Source organism: Mastomys coucha, unplaced genomic scaffold (genome assembly GCF_008632895.1).
Source record: "Mastomys coucha isolate ucsf_1 unplaced genomic scaffold, UCSF_Mcou_1 pScaffold23, whole genome shotgun sequence".
Taxonomy (NCBI): Eukaryota; Metazoa; Chordata; class Mammalia; order Rodentia; family Muridae; genus Mastomys; species Mastomys coucha.
Genome location: NW_022196906.1, coordinates 54858853 through 54876308, shown reverse-complemented (window position 1 = coordinate 54876308; position 17456 = coordinate 54858853). Strand labels below are relative to the sequence as shown.

General features: G+C 45.5%; 1 protein-coding gene across 2 annotated transcripts in view; it reads left to right on the top strand.

Annotated features, from left to right (window-relative positions):
• The window catches only part of Thsd4 (thrombospondin type 1 domain containing 4), a 585726-nt gene that overhangs the window by 28422 nt on the left and 539848 nt on the right, over positions 1-17456 (top strand). For both annotated transcript variants that reach the window (XM_031346065.1, XM_031346067.1), the window contains exon 3: positions 13065-13134. In XM_031346065.1, coding sequence (XP_031201925.1) covers positions 13065-13134 — 70 coding nt within the window. The remainder of the gene's footprint in view (positions 1-13064; positions 13135-17456) is intronic.

The window sequence follows — 17456 nt, the reverse complement described above, 5'->3', positions numbered from 1 at the left end:
CTCTTCCTTCTCCTTTTTCTTTTTTCTTTTTTTGGTTTTTCGAGACAGGGTTTCTCTGTGTAGCTCTGGCTGTCCTGGAATTCAATCTGTAGACCATGCTGGTCTTGAACTCAGAAATCCACCTGCCTCTGCCTCTCAAGTGTTGGAATTAAAGGCATGCGCCACCACTGCCCAGTGACAGGTCTTCTTGGTAGATGCTTTATCAAGCATTCTGTTGTCACGATGGGAGAACGAAAATGTCAGTTATATGGGTGGGCAGGCAATTTTGTAGGAATTTAAAACTGGATATTTCCATCAAACCCCTACATCATAAGTCAGACATGAATTACCTGCTGTATATCTTTAAAAATGTGTGTGTGAGCCGGGCCCTGGTGGCACACACATTTAATCCCAGCACCTAGGAGGCGAAGGCAGGTGTGTGTGTGTGTGTGTGTGTGTGTGTGTGTGTGTATGGAGGGAGAGAAAGAGAGAGGGAGAGAGAGAGAGAGAGAGAGAGAGAGAGAGAGAGAGAGAGAGAGAGAGAGAGAGAAAGGTCAGAGGACAACTTCTGAGCATCAGCTTCTGCTTCCACCTTGTAACCTTGGACATCATCCTGCTAGGCATTACATATCTTCCCACCAAGCCATCTTACTGGCCCAACCATTGTGTGCATGTTTTTCTCCAGGACCATGTAAATGCATTTTATATTTTACAAATAAAACAACACCAATGCTACAGTGCTTTTTGTTGCAGTGCATTTCCAAATGTTGGGGTTGGTGTTGGGGGAGGGGCGGTTCCGATGAAGAGTGAGAAGCCTCTGACAGAGCTGGTAGGAGAGGAACAGGCACACTTCCATATTTATCAAAGTGACCCAATGCATGAAGATGGATGGGAAGAGTCAAAGGGTTTTTCTACCTAGAGAGAAAGCAGGTTGCAGTTAACACGTGCTGCACAAAATCTAAGAGGAAAAAAAAATCAGGGGGATTCACAATTCCAACAGGCAGAGATTTAGTTTAAAAATCCTCCCCAGTCTTTGCCAAGCCACAGAACAACAGAAAATCAACTTCATCCTCATTGAAAGAGACAGTGAAGCCTGGGAATTAACATAGACCCCTGCTCCGCTCAGAGCCTATAGTAGTGAAAAGAATCCTAGACAAAGCCAGTATTGGGAGATACATGAAGATTTTAACCCTGGATGAGCTGGTTAGCAGGTCGTTAAGTCCTGGATAAGCTCAGGTACACATGGAAGCTTCAGGATGAGTAAAATCCCTCTGGATCAAAAGATTGGAGGAAACCAGATTAAGTAAAACTTGTCTGCATCTATCCCAATGCAGAAAGTGTGCTAAATAACATGGAGGTGTTTACATTTCTTAAGACTTCTCAAATCACATGCCCTGTGTATATATATATGCATATATATTTGCATGTGCTGTGTGGTATATGTGGGTGTGCATGTCCACCAGCACCTGTTTGTATGCACCTCTGCATTCAGTTGTACATGCACATGTGGTGAATGCATACAAGAACCAGAGGTCCAATCCAGGCCTCTTCTAGTCTTCCAGTCCTCCATTTACAGACAGGGTATCTCTCTGAACCTGGAGCTCATTGATTCCCTAGACTGACCAGCCAGGCAAGCCTGAGAGATCCTCCCGTCTCCACCTCCCCAGTCCTAGGATTTTAGATGTCTACTGCCGTGCCTCCACCCCTGGGCTTCTACATGGGCTCCTGGGATCTGAACGCAGGTCCCCATGCTTGCTTAGCAAGTGCTTCACCTACCGAGCCATCTTGCTAGCACTACCTTTTTTTTTTGTAGGCACCACCACATCGGAGTGGCAGGTGCTCTTCGCCCACTTCTCAGAGTGCCTTAGCAGAGCTGACAATCTTCACGGTTCCAATAAAAACAAAGGAGGAAACAAAACTACAGAATGCCAAGCGGGTGGTTAGGTTGGCAGGAAATAGAACTGATTTGGCCATTTTTATTTTGAACGGTAGTTTTTGAAGAAATGCAGATGTAATTAGGGCCATTACAGCTAGATGGTGGATTTTATAGGTCTTACGGAGGAGAGGCCTGGATCATTTTAAGGATTTTACAGTCCATGGCCTTAGGTCAAGTGTCTGGTTTTAGTCTTTGAAAACATTAGTTTCTCTTTTCCTTGATATACACTCCAGTAAAGTATTATTACTTTAATGCCTGTCAGCCATTCCACTTAGAAATACGACCGAACAGGATTGAGGAAACGAGAGCGGGAAGGGTGGTTGCTCTCTGGGCCGCAGAAAAGGACCCCGAGGACCGATGTGAGGGGAGGTGGGCCCAGAGAACTGTTTGCCTGTGTGTGAGAGTGTCCAAGATAGGGCTGGTGATCTGAGGTGCAGTCAGTCAGTGAATGCTGCAGTCTCCCCCAGGGTGAAGAACTATGTGGCAAATTGGAACGGTCAGAGGTCAATCACTGTTCCTTTTGCCATAGATCAGAAAGTGATAAAGAAGGAGGGAAGTATAGAAAAAAGGAGAAAGAGGAAGTTGAGGAAAAGGAAGAGGAAGCCCTGGGTCAAGTATTTAAAGTTCCTAGTGTTCCTTAGGCAGGACAGACAGGCATGGAGGCCCCCCCGCCCATGAGTCCAGCCAGCACTTGGGAGACAGAGGCAGGAGGATGGAGAGTTGAAGCTATATCATGAGACCCTGTCTTAAAACAACCCCAAACAAGCAAGACAAACCAAGAGTCAGACCAGGATTTGGATTAGCTGCCCCCTACACTACTACTCAGGGGACAGTAAATATATCAGAATAATGAAGGAGTGGCCGGCCGGCCAGCAGTGCAAAGGATAACTCACTGCAAGTGAACCATCGAACGTGGAAAGTGCCAATTACCTTTTATATGAAAGAAATGAGGACAAAGTTTTATATTCCTGACCAGGATGATCAGTGACTTAATTAGGTTAAAGCAGGGAAACTGTAGGAATGAACACACCTTCAACAGTTTACTTTAAACTTAAAACACATGTCTATCCGAGCACAGCGCACAGACTGTTTTGATGTGGGGCCAAGAGCATTTCTTTGCACATGAAGCCCTGATCATCTTTCTTGCACAAACCACACCCGCAAGTATCATCTGAGGTTCCCAGTTGAAAGCCGTGTGAGAGTTTAAAGACATTGCAAAGCACTCTGAGGACAGAGTTATTCTAGGTTTTACAGGTTTTCTTTTCTGCCCCTAGTCATCCACAGTTGTCCCATCCACACCTAATTTGTCAGCCGCTCCTTCCCCCTTGGCGGCTTGCCTTTAGTGAGTCTTTCCATAGCATTGAGCTCACTTTTGTAGAGACAACCATCAAATTCTCCTGCTGCGCACTGATTCATGGCTCCACGAGCAGAGCCGTTTGGGTATTCTGTGCATTCCCAGAGCTGTGCTACCAGTGTAAACAGGTTTGGGAACCCGGGACGTGCGGGTGCTCCTACCCCGATGGGGGAAGTATGGAGGTATGTCCAGGAAGAACCTACTGGAATCTCATCTGTGGGTTTCTGGTGGGAGCCATCTGAACAGCAGACACAGAGACCAGAGGAAATAAAATGAATTTCTGGAGGAGAGCCCTGGCAAGGCCTACCTATAAAATGACGGCAAGCGTCCAGACAGGGCTGATTTTGCCTTATGCCTGGCACAGCCCCGTACCTGGACCCTGTCCTCATCACTCAGTGCTTGATTGTAGGATTTGCTAGAACATTCTGTACCGAGATGGAGTTGAATGGTGTCAAGGTGTGATCGCTGGGCTGCCAGCTAGCCTTTCCTTGCCTCCCTAGGTAAAGGCTTTGCCTTCCTCCTCAAGACTTAGAACCAGTTGCTCTAATTACAGGACTCTTCTTTTCCCTTGCCTTCCTTTTACTAGCTTTGCTGTCTCTCCCACGCTGAATTATGGGATGCCTTAAAAAAAAGAACTGATGAGGAGTGTTGTATCACACAGCTTCACTTTGATTTATGGCTTCTTCTCTTTTCTTTCCCCCTTCTCTCTCTCTTCTTTGCCTTCCTCCCTTCCCTCTTCCTTCTCTGTCTTATGTTCCCCTCCTCCACCTCCTGTCTCTTTCTCCTCTCGTTATCTTTTTCTTTGAACATGGTGTTATGTAACCCAGGCTGACCTGTGTACTGTGTAGCTAAGGATGACCCTGCCTTATGTTCCCCTCCTCCACCTCCTGTCTCTTTCTCCTCTCGTTATCTTCTTCTTTGAACACGGTGTTGTGTAGCCCACGCTGACCTCATATATACTGTGTAGCTAAGGACGACCCTGTGCTTTTGATCCTCCTGCCTACACCATCTGAGTACAGGTAATATAGAACCAAACCACTGTGCTGCACCTAGCTTATATGATGCTGCGGATGGACCCAGGGCTTTGAGCATGATAGTCCACGTGCTACCAGTGAGCTACACCCAGCCCCTTGTGTAGCATTTCGTTAGTATTTCCTCTTTCCCTCTTATGTCTCCTTCACCTCCTCATTCTGCCCCCTGTTCTTTTCTTCCCTCTATTGCTTTGAACTGATCTTTCTGCTGGCTTCAGGGAGACATCATACCTTGGAGAGACAGAGAGGAACTCACCAAAGTGCTCTGTGTCTCAAAAAGCTGTGGTGTGACAGAGCACCTTGCATTTCCAGAGAACTTGAATGAATGGCTGCAAGCACTGAGGACCTGTAAATACGCAATAAAACCCACATGCAGTTAGAAAGGTGTCTAAGTCCATGCCATAAAATGGAAGTGTTTCACTTCTCACAGACCAAGCAGGCCTTTCCCTGCAGTCTGTTAGATTTGGTCTGGCTGCAGCTTGATTGCATTTCCCTGTTCTTCTCTCCCCTCAATTGTTTGGAATTGGCTTTCCAAGTTTCCTCCACACTCAGATGGTGGAGGCAGGAGGATCGTAAATACAGGGTCATCCTCGGATTTCTCAGGCCAGGGGCACCTGATGGGAGACAAGTTAAGAGGACACAATTGTACAGTGGACGGTCTCAACTGAGAGAAGGAAGGAGGCAATGACAAGGCTGAGCCTCTGTCTCTTGCCAGAAGCCTACTTATGCTCCAGAGACTTTGGTGCACCAAGGACCAGCACTTTGAATGATACTCACATGGTGATGCTGGATAACAAAGATGAGTTCCTTAAGGGCAGAGCACTCTGATTAAGAGAGTAGGGGAAATACATAGATTACACTTTAAAACACTGGAAGTCACATGATTGCCAACATTTCCTCTTTTCCCCCTCCTCTTCCTCATCCTCCTTATCTTCCTCCTCTTCCTCTGCCTCTTCTCCATCATTCCTATTGTCTTTTTTCTGACAGGGCCTCATGTAGCCCAAGATGACCTAGTACTTTTTATGTAGGTAAGGATGGCCTTGGCAAGGAAAATGGATGTATTAAACTAGCAAGTGGTTAGTTTGTAGAGATAATACTGTGGTCTCCAGGCAGTCTGACAATGTTGGGGCCAAGGGTGGCCACCCTAGGTGGGGATTACATGTCATTGATGAGATTTTGGCACAGGTTGATTCATTTCTAGGTCATTCCCAATGTATCTCTTGGGTTGAATTAACAGAAGGAGAAAAGAAATGAAAGGGGATTTCCCACCCATTTCCTTGGTTTGGGTATTTGAGATGCTCAAATGGTGTTGAGCCCATTGAGGGGGATATGGCCTAGGAAGTGTTGAGACACAGCCCATGCTGGAGTTGGATGGTTGGGTGTGGCCTGAGGGGATCATAGGTGGCCAAGGCAAATACAGAAGCCTAGAGCCCTAGTTCTGTGATGTAAACCTTGTACTGTTTTACTAAGCATTACTTTTTCATAAAGTACTTGAAACCTATGCCAGCAGTGGACAAATGGTCCCTCTCCCCCCCCTCTCTCCCTCTCCCTCTCTCTCTCTCTCTCCCTTCTTCTCCTCCCCCCCACCCTGAAATATTGGGTAGTTTTGACTGCAAGGTGGATCAGCAAACTTCCTCACTTCCATATTGAAGGAAGCTTCTGACTTGTGTGCCGAAGGTCCTGGTAGCTTTCAATCTGTCAGAACGTTGCAAGCTGAGAGCCCTTTGCCAAAGCAAACTATCCAAGTGAAATAACCCAGGAGCCTCACACAGACACATGCATGATCCCCCATTCTCCAGCAGTCATCCGGAACGGGGTCAGGAGGAACAGGAGTTTGTGCTGGGTTGTCCTGTGTTTGGAAAAAGTGTGGGCACAGAGACAGACTATCAATTAGTGAGGTATGTGTGAGCAGAGTTGGGTAGCCCAAGACAGCCTCTGCTGAGCAGGGGTGGAAGCCTTCAGCCTTTGGCAGAGCTTCCTCTGGCCCCTGGGGTTATATATTGCTCCGACTGCTGTTATTGCAGCCCAAAGAATAATTTCCCCTCTGGGGGAATTTATTTTATTCCATTCAGAGCAGAGCCCATTTAAGAGCTAAGGTTTTATCCCACAATGATTTTGTTGGGGATTCCTATGTGTTTGAGTTTCACCAGGGCCCAGCTAGTGAAGGGAAAAGACACTGGAGCATCTAAATATAATTCATGTTGTGTCTTTGACATGAGTCATATCAGCAAACATGTCTCTTGGAACTCTGGTGAGATTTTGGGTGGGTGTCATATAGAAAAAATTTTAAAACCCTTCTTTTAAAAAAAGAATATTTATAAAAGAACATTAGAAGTTATTTTGGATATTATAAAAGCTGTTCATTCCCATGAGTTTCATCTGTCTACAACTTCAGGGGTTATTTGGATGGGAGGCACCACTCACTAACTCAAGGCACCATTCATGAATTCAGTGCACTATTCATTAATTCAACACAATATTCATTAATTCAATGTATCAAACACTTTCTGTGTCATCACTCTGCTAGGTACTGGGTATAAGACAGAGACAAAATCAGTGCCCCCTTCCAATTTCATGCTATAATCTGTGCATATGTTTGTGTGCATGGTGTATGCATATGTGTAGAGGTATATGCATGTATGTCAATGTGTATTATGTATGTGGAGGTGTGTGCATGTGAGTGGAGGTGCATGTCTGTGTATGTGGTGTGTGTATGTGTGTGTGTGTGTTTCTCACTGGCTTTGAGCTCACTGAGTACACGACACTGGCTGGCCACTAAGTTCCAGAAACCTGTGTCTCCCTGCTTCCCCAGCACTCTGGCATTCCAAGGGAGAGCAAGCTTACCTAGCCCATTCACTCAGGCTCTAGGGCCTGAACTCAGGTCCCTCACATGAGTGATAAACACTCTCTGCTCCATGATATCTCCCCAGCCCTGTGATACTTTCTAATGTGAAGAGAGTGATGGGTAAGTGTTAACAAGAGTCATCTGGGGAAAAAAAACTAGTCGTGACTGGAAGATGGAGTGGTTCTGTGTGGTAACTACAAAGTCTCACAGGAGGCAAACAAAAACCAAAACCAAAAACCAAAAACCAAAAAACAAAAAACCAACTCTAAGCACAGCCCTGAGCAGCCGAGGGAAGAGGTAGAATGGACAGGCGACTTTGGAGTACGTTCTTTGGAGACAGGAAGATATAGAATCTCCCACTCCTGATTGCCCCTGTGAACGCTCCAGTCAGTGCAGTCTGGAACCAGTGGTTATGTAGAACTGCCCCTGTTGGCACTACACATATGTGGCTACCGGGTGAGCCAAGGGCTCTGGGGACTGAGGTATGGCACATTTATGGAGCCGCTGTTTGTCTTCATAATGAAGCCACGCCAATCTGGTTTTCCTTGAAAAGAATCAACAGTGCCAGGCTGGGTTAGAAATTATGCTGACTTGCAGGCACAGGTTTAAAGTGTATGTTCCTAAACATGAGCTCCCTTGAGGTGGCCTAGACAGGCTTTATTATCCCCATTTTGCAGACTTGGGCAACTGAGGCATGGGAAAGAATGTGATTAAGCAAGGTCATGCCACTGGGGACCTAAGCTCCCAAGCTGAGATGTGTTTTTATTTCTTAGATAAACTAAGTGCAGTGGGGATAGAAGAAGCAAGCACCCTCTTCTCCCAGCTGTCTGGGGAGCCAGTCTCCAGATGTTGCTCCCTGCACCGGAGCACACATTGGGTGGCTTTCTGGCCCATTGATGTGTATATATGAGTATACATGTATGTATGTATGTGTTTATTTACATGTGTGTGTATATAAGGATGTCATTGCTTAGGAACTGTTTACCTTGTTTGAGATAGGGATTCAGACTGAGCTGAAGAGGGCCACTTCATCTAGGCTGGCTACCCAGAAAGTCTTCAGGCCCTCCTGCCTTTCCCTTCTCTCCCTCCCCCCTCACTTTCTCTCTCTCTTTCATTTATTTATTTATTTTTTTTACCATTTACACATCTGATGGAGGGCTAATATCTAAAATATATAAAGAACTCAAGAAAGTAGATATCAAGAAAACAAAGAACCCAATTAAGTAATGGGGTACAGATCTAAACAGGGAATTCTCAGAAGAAATAATCCAAATGGCCTGGAAACACTTAAAGACATTTTCAGTATCCTGTTATCATCAGGGAAATGCAAATAAAAACTGTGTTGCGTTAGCCTCCACCAGCAGGAAAGACGCGACCCGAACTCTTCCTTTTAGCAGTTTATTCAGGAACTTTGTAACTGTCTTCCCCCTCCTGCTTCTCCCTCCTGCTCCTCCTGCTCTTCTTTCCTTTCCTGCTTCTGCTTCTGCTCTGAGGAGCCATTACTTAAGCCCCGCCTTCCTGCCATCTAAGCCCCGCCTTCCGGCCCCACCCTCGGCCGGTAAGTACTCCCAAGCTTAGCCAATCCCAATGGGACACGTGGTGGCAAAAGCGGATAGGTCACCAAATGCGGAAGCAACCAATGGCAGCAAGCTTAGCCAAATGAGGGCTTGTTTATGAGATGGCTTGCTCTCAGAACGGCTCTCCACAAAACTGCTTTGTGATTTCATCTTACACTTGTCAGAATGGATAAGTTCAACAACAAAACAAGACAGAACAAATAAAAAAAAAACCCAAAACCCCCCAAATCCTGACAGCTCAGGCTGGCAAGGATGTGTGGATTAAGAGGAACACTCACCCATTGCTAGTGGAAGTGTAAACTTGTATAGCCACCTTGGAAATAAATGTGGCAGTTCCCTTGGAAGCTGAGAATCAGTCTACTTCAAGATCTGGCTATACCACCCTGGGGCATATACCCAAAGGACACTTTACCCTACCACAGAGACACTTGGTCAATCATGTTTATACTTGTACTATTCATAATAGCCAGAAACTGAAAACAACTTAGATGTACCTCAACAGAAGAATGGATAAAGAAAATGTGGTACATTTACACAATGCAGCACCACTCAGCTATTAAAAAAAATGACATCATGAAATTTGTAGACAAATGTATAGAACTAGAAAAACACCACCCTGAGTGAGATATCCCAGACCAGAAAGACAAATTTGATATATATTCACTCATTTGTGGAAATTAGCTGTTTAGTTAATGATAGCAAGCTATAATCCATAGAACCACAGAGAGTAGGTACACTGTAAGGGACTAGAGACAGCCTGTAGATCTTCTTAGGAAAGAGAAATTAGAATAGGTAATTATGAATGGGTGGGGAGGCTGGAATGGATAATAAGGTACCGAGTGGGAGGGAAGAGGGGGTTGAGGGAGAAACAGTTAAAATTAAGGGGCATTTGAAGGGTTGCATGGAAACCTAATATAGTAGAAACTTCACACACGCGCGCGCACACACACACACACACACACACACACACACACATGCACGTGCATACATATGAGGGTGACCTAAATGAAATCACTGCATAATAGGGACAACAGAGTCCCAACTGGCCATCTTTTCTCACAAATAAAGCTTCCCATACTGGAAGTGTGTTAAGTCTGATTGAATTATGGGTGAAAAGGGAATGCCTCATGAGAACCCCCAAACAACCCAGGCTGTTGCCAAGACTACAGGTTGCTGACCCATTGCTGAAGACAGCCCCTAACGACTCATTGAACTGGAGAAGTCAAGCTGGTCCCTACATAGAGCCTTCACTCCTATGTTCTAGCATCTTTGGTACAGGAAGCTACTCTGCATGCTTTGGCACATGAGAGTATAAGGGAAATGTAAACACCAACCCACCCACAAACCCTTTGATCTACAATGCTGCCCTGCCAGCAACGTATGCTAGGGCAGTGATGGTACAAAGCTTATGGGACTAACCAACCAATATCTGATTTGGCTAAAGGCCCATTTCACAAGATGGAATCCACCATACCTGGCACTGCTTGGGTGACCAAGAACCTAAGACTAGGTAGCTCAAGGACCTAGGGTAAAACCAAATGCTACTGGTTTAAGAAAAGAAAAGAAAAAGCCCATAGTAATAATAAAAATGACATTCTGCTATAGTCATAAATCAGTGCCTTGTTCAGTAACATCAGAGGAACTACTTCTTGATGCAGAGGGGGAACAAATCTAGGTAGAGATACCCTCAGCCAGACATTATGCAGAGATACACAGAGAGAGAGAGAGACATGGGAGGGAAAATGGGGAGGAACTGAGAAGAGCAGAGGGAGGGGAAGCTGCAATCAGGTGATCAGGATATATCATGTGAGAAAGAATATTTTAAACACGGGGAAGAAACAGAAGACAAAGCCAGGCCTGTGCCACCATGCCTCTTTTCCACTGAGGTGCTGGAGACCCTTCTTGCTTATACCTCAAGTGCTTTCCCAGCCGAGCTGTCTCCCAGCCCCAGGCACTGACGTCATCTCTTCTCTGGCTTTAACCGCCTGTATTGGGTGTTTGTGTGTCTGCGTCAATGCTTCATGATCCTCACAGAAGATGAGAATATTTGTGTCTTAGAGATCTTAGCATGCCCAGGATCACCCAGATGGGGCTAAGTCAAGGTAGAAGGACTTCTGAGAGTTCACAGCTAGCCTGGACTACACAGTGAATGCCAGCCCAGCCTGGGGTGTGTAGAATAAGGCACTGTCCTAAAAAAAATAAACATTTCTTAAAAAATGAAACAAACGAAATCAAAAGTGGTAATGAAGGTGTGTTTGGGGTGTTTTCGACAGAGGAATTTTTTGTTTGTTTTAGTAAATAATTCTTAGAGTTAATTGAAGATGGTGACATCACCATCTAGTCCTGTTATTTACTCTAAGTCGTGTGGATGACAAACAATGTAGATCAAAGGCTCTCAACCTTCCTAATGCTGTGACCTTTTAATACAATTCCTCATGTTGTGTTGACCCCCAACCACAAAATTATTTGTGTTGCTGCTTCAAATCTGTACTTTTGCTACAGTTATGAATTGTAATGTAAATATCTGGGTTTTCTGATGTTCTTAATTGAGCCCTGAGTCAAAGGGGTCGCGCAGCCCACTGGTTGAGAACCACTGATGTAACTGTTCATTGGAGAGTGCAAACAGAGCATGTGGCCACAATGGGAAACCCTAGTGGGTTGCAGTGGTCCTAGCTAGAGGCTCAGTTCTTTATACTTGTGCCTTGAATTTACTATTATTACATGCTCATATAACACGATTGGCCTGGTGGCACACTAGCTGCTTGAAGGAGTGGAACCCTCCTCTAACTCGGTAGCCTTGGCTGCTAATGTGTGTTCTCCTCATTTCCAGTCCCACACAGTGGCTCTTTTGGATGGGGCAGTGTTTTGCACCACTCTGTGATAGAGGGCTCAGAAAGGTTGGGGATTGCTGTACAATTTAGTTTAAATGCCTTTAGGGTTAAGCACCAAAAATATTCAAAAAATGCAGTGATCCAAGACTGCTTAAAATAATGGCATTGTTGAGTAGAAGCCCAGACTCTGGGCACTTAATTTCTCCTGTCTGTGTGTATGTGTGTGTGTGTGTGTATGTGTGTGTGTGTGTGACATGTGCACGTGTGTGTACACACACACACACACACACACACACACACACACACACGTGTATGCACAGGTGAAGGCCAGAGTACAGTCTTAGGTGCTATTTCTCAGATACTGTACCCCCTGTTTTTCAGACAAGGTTGTTCACAGGCTTTGGGACTCACTGGGTCGCCCATTAGGTTGACTCAGAGGAGAGCCCCAGGACTCCTGTCTCTATGTCTCCAACACTGGGATTACAAATGCTCACCACTATGCCTGGCTTTTTGTTAAAATGTAGGTTCTCAGGTGATTATCTTCAGCTCCTGGGCTTGGTACTAAGCACTCTAAAGCCATCTGACTGAGCCATCTCTCCAGACTGGCTATCTACCTGCACATTTTCACTTTCTATGATCTTCCCAGAAGATGAGAATATTTAATGTTTAGAGGTGCTAGCATGCCCAGGATCACCCAGGTGGGACTGGCAGCATTAGGTAGGATTCATGCCTAGATATATCATACTGCTTTTTATTCTCTCTGGGCCAGACCCCTCCCCCCACCCACCCATAAAAAGGTATCTTCCCTTTGCTTGACAACAAGTTCTTTTTTTTTTTTTTTTTTCCCCGAGACAGGGTTATTCTGTGTAGCCTTAGCTGTCCTGGAACTCACTCTGTAGACCAGGCTGGCCTCGAACTCAGAAATCTGCCTGCCTCTGCCTCCCAAGTGCTGGGATTAAAGGCATGTGCCAGCCACCACTACCCATTGATAACAAGTTCTAATCAGGGTCAATGACAGTAAGGCTTAAGGTAGTCAATGAAGAGCATGTGAGATACCAAAGGGCTATAGAAGGAAGCCTGGGCCAGCATTAGAGGCCTTTTCTTCATGCTGACCTCATTACCCCACTAACCTTCACACACTGGCTTGTGCTGTGGTCTGTGTGAGGGATGGTAGCCATCTTTCTCAGCCCTCTTCCACACCCCTGAGCCAACCTCTGTTGCTGTGCCCATCTCACGAAGGGGGACGACCAAGGCTGCTAGAAGTTATCTCAGACTTACAAGCGCTGTTGGGAGGTGTAGGTCAGGGATTTGACCTCCATACCTACCCTCATGCCATGGCCTTCCTTGGTGTGGGGCTATTTTCTTTTCCCTTTGTATTTTCTCTAAGTTTATCTCAGGACTTAGGGTGGATAGACCCCTCCCTTCCAGTAACGGGCTGGTGATGCCAGCTTCCTCCAGGATTTGCCAGGACCATGCTCACATCCCTGCCTGTTGCTCTTTTTCTTCCCTAGTGCCCTGGGCGCCCTCCTGCTGCTTGGTCCTCAGCTTGTCTGCCCGCAGCCCTCCACTGAACACAGAAAGGTAAGTTAAGTCATGGCCACTCAGAGACAATGTACTTCTCTGCCAGAGGGGGTGGGGTCACCACGGCCACTTTCCCCTATCTTCCTTCTGCCTGGAGGTGAGTTCCAGCTGATTCTGAGTAGAAGCCCTGTTCCTAGAACATTTAGCAGTCTTGGCACCTTTTCCAAGGTTCCTGGATAAGACGCTAGTGCTCTGAGCCCGTCTCTGATCCGAGAACAGAGCTGGCCAAAGAGCTGGCCTTACAGTGTGTGTCCCTAGAGTTGAGTGGGAAGGCATTGCAAAGACTTGCAAGCAGAGGCACCCCGCTCAGGAGTGGAGAGCGCTTGCCAGAGCTGGTGCCTGTGCAGACACACCTTCAAGGCCATGGGCGGGGAAGATGGAGAAGCTGAAGTGGTTTGAGAGGATCTCCGGTTTCCATGTGGAGCTGTGATCCCTGATGGAAGGACTCAGTCTCTGCTGCCAGGAGGTTTCTGGGAAGGAAGGAAGGAAGGAAGGAAGGAAAGAAGGAAGGAAGGAAAGAAGGAGAGAAGGAAGGAAGGAAGGGAAGGGAAGGAGGGAGGGAGGAAGGAAGGGAAGAAGGAAGGATGACTAGACGAACAGACAGAACAGTGGTGGCTTTTTTGTTATCCCACCACAGCTTCTCTTGATGCTTCCAGTGGTTCTCAACCTGTGGTTTCATAAAGCAGATATCTTACATATAAGATACCTTACACTTCAGATATTTGCATTACAATTCATAAAAGTAGCAAAATTATAGTCATGAAGTAGCAACAAAATAATTTTGTTTGGAGCTTGCCACAACATGAGCTGTAGAAAAGGGTCACACAGCCTTAGGAAGGTTTCAAAGCACTGGTCTAGGCAGTTGACAACGATCCTTGAGTCCAGTCCCCAGAGACTGGCTTTCTGGGCCCATAGGACATGAAGAGTTCACTTCCCCCCAAGCTCCATCTGCATCATGTACACGATCCAGCTCAGTGCTCCTGGCCACAGAGCAGAAGCTCTGTCTGTGCTTCCTGAGAAGCAGGACGCATGGCATGCGTACCTCAAAGCTCCGTCAGCTCTCTGGGTCCTGAGAGGAAAATAGCCATTCATGTTGAAGTGACTTTGAGCTGGTAGGTCCCTTTACTAGGGTAGGACTTTCACAGGGAAGTTCAGAATCACAGATGAACTGAGAAAGGAAGGCATGCCAAGGCTAGACCCTCCTCCCAGCACCCTTTGATGTTCTCATCTGATTTATCTAATTTCTCTTAGATCTGGGGGTCGCATTCTGCTTTTCTGGACCAGGTAGCCGCCTCTGTGGTACCTTGTTCCCCACTGGCAAGTCAGTGCCGTGCATGTGCTTCTCACACACTACTTTGACTCTAGAGTAGAGCCTGGCACAGTTAGGTGCTCAACCTAGTACTTGTTGCATGACTGACTAATGGAATGACTGGGACCTGGCAGAGGTCCAAACGTCATTTTGCCAGATTGGTTTGGAAATTTGCAGCCTCTCATTCTGTCATCTTACCCCCCAGCCATAATTTCAATAGGTAGAAAGGTTTAAAAAAAATTACTGTGTTTTAAATCATTAATGCTTAGTATTATTGGGATTAATAATAGCTGACTTGCCCTAATGGCGTTCTTTTTTGTTGTTCTCAATACTCAGATGTGTAATCATAGTTAAAAATAGTTTATAGATAATCCAATTGTTTTGTCATTTTTTTTTGTTTTTTAAGGTACTTGAATGATAAATATATCAAATCTTAGGGTAAAAGGTTCCTAAATAAGTGTTAATGTGTGTGTATGTGTGTGTGTGTATGTGTGTGTATATGTATGTGTGCATATGTGTATGTATATGTATGTGTTGTACATGCCAAAGCATACATGTGGAGATCAGAGGATAGCGTATGAGTCATTTCATCCACTGTGCTGGTCCTGGGGATTGAACTAAGGTTATCAGCCTTGGAAGAGAGCATCATTATCCGCTGAGCCATCTTGCCCACTCCCCTCATCCTTCTCAAGTATTTTTTTTCCCTGATAACAGAAAAAGGAAGGTTTATTAGTTGCGTTAGAACATTGAATTTAAAACACTAAGCAAAACAGGATCATATCTTGGTATATAGTACCTCCTCGTCATAGTACTATTACGAACTTTGCAGTTGAAGGCTAGTTCCCCCCACCCCTTGACATTTATAGATTTCTTCACTCGGGGGAAAGACATTTCAGAGCAGTTGTCGCACATAATAAACACATGTGTCTTGGCCGCCAGGGTTCTTGCCGTTCGTCCAAGAAAAGAAGGCCACGTGGGTTTCGTTGGGTGCTAGGTTGCTTTTCAATGTTTTCTTAGAGCTTTTTGTGACTGTGGCTGTCATCCTGGGGATCCCCCAAAACCTGGCAGTAAAAGAAGAGCTGGCAGTAGCAGCATCCACTTAGGCAGGCAAGAAGATGACTAAGGAAATGCTCATTAACTGGACTTGCAACAGTGTGTCCATGAAGAGACAAGACTGAGGAAATGCTTACTAACCCGGCTGCAACGCTGTCTATAAAGAGCTCCCCAGAATACTTTAAGTCTTTCTGGGCCGTACTTTCTGTCACAATCATTTAACTCTGCCTGGTGGGGGAGGCAGCCAGAGGTACTGTGTAAATGAATAGTCATGGCTGTGTGCCCGTAAAGCTTTGTTTACAAAAATAGGTGGTGAGCTGGATTTGGCTGGTGGGCCCAAGTTTGCTGACCTCTGCTCTAAAGTCAGGATGGAAAGGAATTAAGTGTGGGCTCAGGATACGGTTTATTCAGTGGGGTGCCTGAGTTTGATCCCAATATTTAAAACTTTGAACTCATACATAAAAATCCAGGAGTGAAGGCATACCCTTGTAATCCCACCATTGACAGACAAGGACAGGGGGATGGCTGGGGTTCCTGACCAGTCACTATAGCCCACTTGGTGAACTTAAGATTAGTGAGAGACTGTATCTCAGAAAAGAAAAAAATGGTGGATAGTGACTGAGAGCAGTGCCTGAGGTTTTTCCCTTACCTGCACATACCACACACAGGGCACCCATGTGCACATACACAGGAACACACACATACATGCATGTGCATACATACATACATACACACATACACACATGTATTTTGGAATTTGAAAGTGGATCTCCTTTTGAGAGGAGACAAAGGAATTGGGAGAAAAATCATAGAGTTTCACATTAAAATGAGATTTCCAACTGCTATTCGGTTTTCATTACATAGATACATTCATAATTGAGTTCTCACTGACCGATTATTTTGTGGTAAAATTTGCTACTCTTGATTGTTAGCAGAGAAGAGCAGAAAGAATTATAAACCCATCTAAGGTTAATTCTTTAGGGACAGTTATTAATTTGCACATATTATAGTCAACTGTATATATGAAAGCCAGCTACTCAAGGGTTCTCCTTTCTTCCCTGTTACTGTGGTGTGTCCAACTTTAGCATATGGAAGCATTTGCACAGCGTAAGTTATTCCGACCAAGAGACATAATTTGTAAATGCTGTCAAGTAAACTATGCACGTCTCAGTGCTGTTCGGGTGACTGGCTACATCTCTTTAGAACTGTCCTGTGTAATAATACAGGCAGAGGGGACCTGGTGCAGAGTGTAAGTAGCTCTTTCCAGATGTTTCTATGCAGAAGGCCTCCTATTCTGGCAGAATTAACAACCCCACCAAGGACTGCTCACCCATTAATTGCTGACACTTGGCAAATGACAGTAGTTTTAGAGGTGTGTGTGCGCGTGCATGTATGTGTGTGTGTGTGTATGTGTGTGTGTGTGTATGTGCACTCATGCGTGCATGTGTGTGTGTGTGTGTGTGGGTGCGTATGTGTGTGTGTGTGTGTGTGTGTGTGTGTATGTGTGTGGGTGGGTGCGTGTGTGTGTGTGTGTGTGTGTGTGTGTGTGTGTGTGTGTCTTTATTTGTGAAGAAGAGGAGACCAGGAGCTGGAGAAAAAGAAAAAGGAAGTATGGCCAATACAAACTCTACACAGAAAAAAGTTATGAAATAGTGCCATTTTATGTTAAATTTGTTAAATTTATGTATTTTGTGTATGTATGGAGGACAAGTGTATGTTCGTATGCATGTGTGTTTGGAGGGCAGAAGTTAATCTTGTGTTATTCTTTACCTTTTTTTTTTTTTTTTTTTTGAGATAGGGGCTCTCACTATCTGTTGCTGATTGGGCTAAGCTGTCTGGCCAATGAGGCCCCAGGATCCTCCTGTCTCTAACTCCCCTGCAGCAGGGTTACAAACATGTACCACCATGTCCGGCTTTACACAGGTGCCAGCCGGCCGCATCCTCCCGAGTGCACAGCAGG